The sequence below is a fragment of the Oncorhynchus mykiss genome, chromosome 7, assembly GCF_057628025.1.
Source record: "Oncorhynchus mykiss isolate SJ-2025 chromosome 7, ASM5762802v1, whole genome shotgun sequence".
Taxonomy (NCBI): domain Eukaryota; kingdom Metazoa; phylum Chordata; class Actinopteri; order Salmoniformes; family Salmonidae; genus Oncorhynchus; species Oncorhynchus mykiss.
The window spans coordinates 65976536-65985341 of NC_143028.1; the positions used below are offsets into that span (position 1 = coordinate 65976536).

The 8806-nt window shown below is 42.8% G+C and overlaps 1 protein-coding gene across 1 annotated transcript; it reads left to right on the top strand.

Moving 5' to 3' along the window:
• The first annotated feature begins 1453 nt into the window (after nt 1-1453).
• Nucleotides 1454-8806, top strand: LOC110527145 (parapinopsin). The gene is made up of 5 exons (XM_021608288.3): nt 1454-1966; nt 2460-2628; nt 2745-2904; nt 3220-3462; nt 8580-8806. The coding sequence occupies exons 1-5, from the start codon at nt 1627-1629 to the stop codon at nt 8694-8696; spliced, it is 1029 nt and encodes a 342-aa protein (XP_021463963.3). The 5' UTR covers nt 1454-1626; the 3' UTR covers nt 8697-8806.

The following is an 8806-nucleotide window of genomic DNA, read 5'->3' on the forward strand; positions in this document are numbered from 1 at the left end:
TCAAGAGGCGGGTGGACAAACAAAAACCCACAAATTCTGACAAACTCCAAGCATTGATTATGCAAGAATGGGCTGCCATCAGTCAAGATGTGGTCCAGAAGTTAATTGACAGCATGCCAGGGCAGATTGCAGAGGTCTTGAAAAAGAAGGGTCAACACTGCAAATATTGACTCTTTGCATCAACTTCATGTAATTGTCAATAAAAGCCTTTGACACTTATGAAATGCTTGTAATTATACTTCAGTATCCCATAGTAACATCTGACAAAAATATCTAAAGACACTGAAGCAGCAAACTGTGGAAATTAATATTTGTGTCATTCTCAAAACCTTTGGCCACGACTGTAATACAGTAGTCCGGAGAAAGGAGGGGGATTCCCATAGAATTACATATATACAGTAACTGTAATTCATAGGATCTCTGTGGGGATTCCTCCGACTTGATAAAAACTTGGAGGACAAGAGGAGGCCAGAGACTAAATATAGCAGCTGCTAACACAGTGTACCAGCCAGGACCAGCACAACACAGTGTTTATTTTTATAATGGTTTATTTAATCCATTACGTGGCGGTATTACTGTAGTTAAGAAATAACCCGGAAAAGCAAAACTGAGCCACAACAACACATAATAGATGGGAGGAGGCTGAAATGGGAAAGAACATTATCTTCATCTGTATTCAAATGAGCATCCAAGATTATCATAAAACAATAGAATCAAAACAGTAATTGAAAAAAATAGCATTATTATTATTATTATTATTATAGCAAATTATTACAGTAAGTAAATACACTGAATAGTAATTGTATTTAATGATACTTGACACACACACACACACACACACACACACACACACACACACACACACACACACACACACACACACACACACACACACACACACACACACAGCTTTGTTGTAAGTCCATGGTAAGTTAAAATAAGGAAGGCTGGACAGGTCAGATCAATCAGGAAAGGATAGTGACCTGGAGTGCCCCTCTCTCACACACCTATTAGTCAGAGGCTGACACTTTCAACTTTCACTGACCCTGTGTGTGTCCATGTGTGTGTGGGAGAACGAGTTTGTGTGTGCATGTGTTAGTGTGTGTGTGAGAGAGAGTTTGTGTATGTCCATGTGTGTGACAGCAAAAAAGCTTAGGTAGTCAGACATTTCCCAGAAAGCCCCTCTCTGGAGTGACACTCATTTCCGCCAGGGATGTCAAGGAATGAAGAGGGATCCTGGGAAGTTTAAAATTCCTATCACCTTGACTGGAGTAATTTAACACACATATTCCTGTGAGGGCACTTGCAATTGGTGAGAGACAACTTGTTCTTGCGCCTCTACAATCAGGTGTAAATTGTGATCAAGGATCACCACCTGAGGGAATTACTCTTTGTTAAGTCTGGATTTGTGGGACTTTACATCACACGACTTAGAACACCTAATCTCAGATATTCCACTCTCTGTGTCTCAGTCTGTGCACCCTTTCGCTGCCATCAGAGTGGTGTGGGCTCTGAGAGACTTAAGGGAGTGTGAGAGACCTTGTGTTGGAGTGTGGTGTGGAGGTTCTTACCACCTCCAAGAGAGTGAGAGCCTGTGTGGTGTGTGCTTGTTGTCATTCTATATCCATGATGCAGCTGCCAGCCTCTCTCCCCAACGCTTCGTCCTACCTGGGACCGTCCTCCGAGGGCAAGGAGCTCCTGCCCCGAGCCGGCTTCATCACCCTCTCCATCGTCATGGCTATGTTCACCGTACCGGCCATTGTGTTGAACTCCACGGTGATCGTGGTGTCGCTGATGAACAAGCAGCTGAGGCAACCTCTGAACTACGCCCTGGTCAACATGGCCGTAGCTGACCTGGGGACAGCGCTGACTGGTGGGGTTCTGTCTGTGGTCAACAACGCTCTGGGGTACTTCTCCCTGGGACGGACCGGCTGTATCATAGAGGGATTCTCTGTGGCTCTGTTTGGTGAGTGGCTCCCAGAACCGTCTCTGGGATATACTTTGTAAGTTTTCACATACACATAGACAGTGATGACATTCATTCCTTCTCTACAAATATGGCCTTACTGTAAAAGTGTACATTTGAAAATACATGTACTGTATTAAAAGTCTATATTTGCTTCAAAAAGTACGATTGTATTGTTAACTTTTTTAAAACATATTTTATAATATGGAACCATGTTGATTTTGTTTCAATTGAATCATTTTCTTATGGCCATCTAGCTGAATCATTATTTTGAATCAAACTCGTAAATAAACAAATTCTGAATCAATTAAAATGAGTTCTCGTAATGATTCTGTCATACTAATCAGCCGTTGCAATCTTCAGGCAACACTATCTGTAATTACTGTACCTTTAATTACAACAACAATATAATTTGCAAAATAACTTTACGATGAGGCCCTGAGGAGCACTGTTGTACTGCTGTACTGTACTGTCTGACTGGGGTGTACTGCAGGTATCACGTCACTGTGCACGGTAGCTCTGATTGCCATTGAGAGGATGTTTGTGGTGAGCAAGCCGCTAGGACCAATCTCGTTCCAGACCAAGCATGCGGTTGGGGGTGTGGCCTTGTCATGGGTTTGGTCTCTCATCTGGAACACCCCGCCCCTATTCGGCTGGGGAAGGTACTGTAATGACATCAGATTAATCCGCCACACTGCTATGTACCAATGAGGTATCATGTAATGAGAGCACGCAGATTATAATAGTAAACCATGACTAAACTTCACTTCCCTTACAGGTACGAGCTGGAGGGCGTGGGGACTTCGTGCGCCCCGGACTGGCACAACCGGGACCCCAATAATGTGTCATATATCCTGTGCTACTTCCTGCTGTGTTTCGCCGTGCCCTTCCTCATCATCGTGGCCTCTTACTCTAAACTAATTTACACCTTAAGACAGGTAGGTCCACTCAATGTGTAGTTTACATGCACGGCCCTAAAGGTGTGTCTGCTCAGACAGTGTCTGTGCCAGTTTGGTAGTGTGCGTCATAATTAGGGACAATCAGGAGTTTTTCCTGATCTCAAGACCTGAAACGGAAAAATTCAGCCTGTAGGCTGGAGTTGTTCTTGGTCAGGTTATATGGTCAGGAAAAACTCCTAGCCCAAGACATACTCTCTGTATGACCACATACTGTCTGTGCCATGCATTCGGCAAGCTTTACATAATGTACTATCCATATTCCACAACCTGGCTGTGATGTTGTTGTTGTTGCAGGTCTCTGCAATGGGCTATATAGAAGGGGGTGCAGCAGCCAAGGCGGAGGCTAAGGTGGCCCGCATGGTGGTTCTGATGGTGGTTACTTTCCTGGTCAGCTGGCTGCCCTATGCTACCCTGGCCCTCGTGGTGGTCTCCCACCCTGATGCCCCCATCAGCCCTCTGCTGGGCACTGTGCCAGTCTACCTGGCCAAGAGCAGCACCGTGTACAACCCTCTCATCTACCTCTACATGAACAAACAGGTATACTTATAAATCTACCTCTACATGAACAAACAGGTACACATACTGTATAAATCTACCTCTACATAAACAAACAGGTACACATACTGTATACATCTACCTCTACATGAACAAACAGGTACACATACTGTATAAATCTACCTCTACATGAACAAACAGGTACACATATTGTATACATCTACCTCTACATGAACAAACAGGTACACATACTGTATACATCTACCTCTACATGAACAAACAGGTACACATATTGTATAAATCTACCTCTACATGAACAAACAGGTACACATACTGTATAAATCTACCTCTACATGAACAAACAGGTACACATATTGTATACATCTACCTCTACATGAACAAACAGGTACACATACTGTATACATCTACCTCTACATGAACAAACAGGTACACATATTGTATACATCTACCTCTACATGAACAAACAGGTACACATACTGTATACATCTACCTCTACATGAAAAAACAGGTACACATATTGTATAAATCTACTTCTATATGAACAAACATGTACACATATAAATCTACCTCTAAATGAACAAACAGGAATACTTATAAATCAACCTCTAAATGAACAAACAGGTACACATACAGTACAAGTCAAAAGTTTGGACACCTACTCATTCAAGGGTTTTTCTTTATTTTGACTATTTTATACATTGTAGATTAATAGTGAAATACCAAAATAATACCAAAATAAAATAAAATTTGATTTGTCACATGCTCCGAATACAACAACTGTAAACCTCACAGTGAAATGCTTACTTACAAGCCCTTAACCGACAATGCAGTTTTAAGAAAAATACGTGTTAAAAGACCTCTTAAGGATCTTTTTAAAATTTCAGCCCAAATCTAACTGCCTGTAGCTCAAGACCTGAAGCAAGGATATGCATATTCTTGATACGATTTGAAAGGAAACACTTTGAAGTTTGTGGAAATAAAATTAATGTAGGAGAATATAACACATTAGATCTGGTAAAAAATGATACCAAGAAAATAATATGCGCATCATCTTTGGATTTTGGATTTTAGATGGCAGCAGTGTATGTGCAAGGTTTTAGACTGATCCAATGAACCATTGCATATATGTTCAAAATGTTGTATCAAGACTGCCCAAAGGTGCCTAATTGGTTTGGTAATACATTTTCAAGTTCATAATTTTGCACTCACCTCAAACAATAGCATGGTATTACTTCACTGTAATAGTTCATGTAAATTGGACAGTGCAGTTATATTAAAAATAATTTAAGCTTTATGCCCATATCAGATATGTCTATGTCCTGGGAATTTGTTTAGTCACTTACAACCTCCTGCTAATCACATTAGCCTACGTTAGCTCAACCGTCCCGCGGGGGGGACACCGATCCCGTAGAGGATTTATTAAGTAAAAAATAGATAAGTAAAAAATTAGAAATGAAAGTAACAAATAATTAAGAGCAGCAGTAAAATAAAAATAGAGAGGCTATATACAGGGGTTACCGGTATAGAGTCAATGTGCGGGGGCACCGGTTAGTCGAGGTAATATATACTGTACCTGTAGGTAGAGTTAAAGCGACTATGCATAGATAATAAACAGAGAATAGCAGCAGCCTAAAAGAGATGGGGGGAAATGCAAATAGTCTAGACATTTGATTAGCTGTTCAGGAGTCTTATGGCTTGGGGTTAGAAGCTGTTGAGAAGCCTCTTGGACCTAGACTTGGCGCTCCGGTACCACTTGCTGTGAGGTAGCCGAGAGAACAGTCTATGACTAGGGTGGCTGGAGTCTTTGATCATTTTTAGAGCCTTCCTCTGACACAGCCTGGTGTAGAGGTCCTGGATCACAGGAAGCTTAGCCCCAGTGATGTACTGGGCCATACGCAAAACAATCTGTAGTGCCTTACGGTCATGGGCCGAGCAGTTGCCATACCAGGCAGTGATGCAATTATGCTCTTGATGGTGCAGCTGTATAACTTTTTGAGGATCTGAGGACCCATGCCAAATCTTTTCAGTCTCCTGAGGGGGAATAGGTTTTGTCGTGCCCTCTTCACAACTGTCTTGGTGTGCTTGGACCATGTTAGTTTGTTGGTGATGTGGACACCAAGGAACTTGAAGCTTTCAACCTGCTCCACTACAGCCCCATCGATGAGAATGGGGGTTTGCTCTGTCCTCCTTTTCCTGTAGTCCACAATCATCTCCTTTGTCTTGATCAAGTTGAAGGAGAGGTTGTTGTCCTGGCACCACACGGCCAGGTCTATGACCTCCTCCCTATAGGCTGTCTCATCGTTGTCCGTGATCTGGCCTACCACTGTTGTGTCATCAGCAAACTTAATGATGGTGTTGGAGTCGTGCCTGGCCAAGCAGTCATGAGTGAACAGGGAGTACAGGAGGGGACTGAGCACACACCCCTGAGGGGCCCCCGTGATCAGTGTGGGAGTTGTATTGTTACATACCCTTACCACCTGGGGGCGGCCTGTCAGGAAGTTCAGGAGCCAGTTGCAGAGGGAGGTGTTAAGTCCCAGGGTCCTTAGCTTAGTGATGAGCTTTGAGGGCACTATGGTGTTGAACGCTGGTCTGTTGTCAATGAATAGCATTCTCACATAGGTGTTCCTTTTCTCCAGGTGGGAAATGGCAGTGTGGAGTGCAATAGAGATTTAATCATATGTGGATCTGTTGGGCATTATGCAAATTGGAGTGGGTCTAGAATTTCTGGGATAATGGTGTTGATGTGAGTCATGATCAGCCTTTCAAAGCACTTCATGGCTACAGATGTGAGTGCTACAGGTTGGTAGTCATTTAGGCAGGTTACCTTAGTGTTGTTGGGCACAGGGACTATGGTGGTCTGCTTGAAACATGTTGGTATTACAGACTCAAACAGGGCGAGGTTGAAAATGTCAGTGAAGACACTTGCCAGTTGGTCAGCACATGCTCGCGGTACACGTCCTGGTAATCCGTCTGGACCTGCGGCCTTGTGAATGTTGACCTGTTTAAAGGCCTTACTCACATCGGGTACGGAGAGCGTGATCACACAGTCGTCCAGAACAGCTGATGCTCTCATGCATGTTTCAGTATTACTTGGCTCGTTTGGAGCATAGAAGTCATTTAGCTCGTCTGGTAGGCTCGTGTCATTGGGCAGCTCATGGCTGTGCTTTCCTTTGTAGTCTGTAATGGCTTGCAAGCCCTGCCACATCCGATGAGCATCGGAGCCGGTGTAGTACGATTTAATCTTAGCTCTGTATTGATGCTTTGCCTGTTTGATGGGTCATTGGAGGGCATAGTGGGATTTCTTATAAGCTTCCGGGTTAAAGTCCCGCTCCTTGAAAGCGGCAGCTCTACCCTCTAGCTCAGTGCGGATGTTGCCTGTAATCCATGGCTTCTGGTTGGGGTATGTACGTACAGTCAATGTGGGGACAAAGTCATAGATGCACTTAATGATAAAGCCAGCCAGTGACTGATGTGGTGTACTCTTCAATGCCATCCGAAGAATCCCGGAACCCATATGGAATCATGTAGTAACTAAAAAATGTTTAACAAATCAAAATATATTTGGGATTTTATATTCTTCAAAGTAGTCACCCTTTGCCTTGATGACAGCTTTGCACACTTTTGGCATTCTCTCAACCAGCTTCACCTGGAATGCTTTCTTTTTCTTCACGCTGCAGTTCAACTCATCCCAAACCATCTCAATTGGGTTGAGGTCAGGTGATTGTGGCCAAGTCATCTGATGCATAACCCCATCACTCTCCTTCTTGGTCAAATAGCCCTTACACAGCCTGGAGGTGTGTTGGGTCATTGTCCTGTTGAAAACAAATGATAGTCCCACTAAGTGCAAACAAGATGGGATGGAATATCACTGCAGAATGCTGTGGTATCCATGCTGGTTAAGTGTGCCTTGAATTCTAAATACATCACAGACAGTGTCACCAGCAAAGCACCCCCACACCATCACACCCCCTCCTCCATGCTTCATGGTGGGAACCACACATGCGGAGATCATCTGAGATCATCTACTCTGCGTCTCACAAAGACACGGCGGTTGGAACCAAAAACCTCAAATTTGGACTCATCAGACCAAAGACAGATTTCAACCGGTCTAATGTCCATTGCTCAAGTTTCTTGGCCCAAGCAAGTCTCTTCTATTTATTGGTGTCCTATAGTGGTGGTAACTTTGCAGCAATTTGACCATGAAGGCCTAATTCATGCAGTCTTCTCTGAACAGTTGATGTTGAGATGTGTCTGTGAAGCATTTATTTGGCCTGCAATTTTTAACAAGGCACACCTGTTAATTGAAATGCATTCCAGGTGACTACCTCATGAAGCTGGTTGACAGAATGCCAAGAGTGTGCAAAGCAGTCATCAAGGCAAAGGGTGGCTACTTTAAAGAATCTCAAATCTAAAATATATTTTGATTTGTTTAACACTGGTTACTACATGATTCCATAAGTGTTACTTCATAGTTTTGATGTCTTCACTATTACTCTAAAATGTATAAAATAGTACAAATATAGAAAAACACTTGAATGAGTAGGTATGTTTAAACTTTTGACTGGTACTGTACATACAGTACATCTTCTATTCATCTACACATGTGTATAGATGGGTTGGTTGTTTAGCAACAAAACCAACACACATTTTTCCATATTAGCAAAGATGTGACATCAGTCAAAACACCTCAAAACAAGACATGGCATCAAGAACAAGCTCAAACCAACTGAAACGTGCCACGTATGATTCACACCATGGCAGTTTCGTTGTTGTTAGCTATGCAGATATAGGAAGCAAAAAATGTCAAGGATGATAATAAGCCTATAAATGTGATAGGAGATTAAGTTAGACACTAATCTGTAGAATGATCACTGCAATGCGCCTTGCCACAAACCAGACACTCGTTAGCAGTCTAAAGACTCCATCTAGTGGAGAAAAATGTGAAAGTAATTTCAGTCACCATTAGCTCAGGTCCTGTGGTAGAACATTGTTTCACTGCAATTTAATTTCATACAGTTTTGCGATTGAACAGCCGCTGTTTACCATGAACAGTTATTTTAAACATTGAAGCCATTTGATATACAACAAAATGTCGGACACAGTAACAGTGTATGATAATGGTGTTGTGTCTTGTCCAGTTCCGGAGATATGCAGTGCCCTTCCTGCTGTGTGGGAGGGACCCATGGCCATCTGAGGAGGGGTCAGAGATGCAGACCACTGTGGCAACCATCAACAACAAAGTCTCCCCCAGTTGATCCATACAGGCATTTAGATAAATCCACTGATGGCACCAGCAGCACCAATAAAGTGTCACTCATATTCTATGCCTTTTTTAATACATTCATTAAATATTCCTCTTAGTTTG

Bases quoted from the DNA above. Each gene is read 5' to 3' on its own strand.
- LOC110527145 (XM_021608288.3), top strand. From the start codon at position 1,627: ATGATGCAGCTGCCAGCCTCTCTCCCCAACGCTTCGTCCTACCTGGGA. The intron at 1,967-2,459 runs GTGAGTGGCTCC...GGTGTACTGCAG, and splicing joins ATTCTCTGTGGCTCTGTTTG to GTATCACGTCACTGTGCACG. The intron at 3,463-8,579 runs GTATACTTATAA...TGTCTTGTCCAG, and splicing joins ACCTCTACATGAACAAACAG to TTCCGGAGATATGCAGTGCC.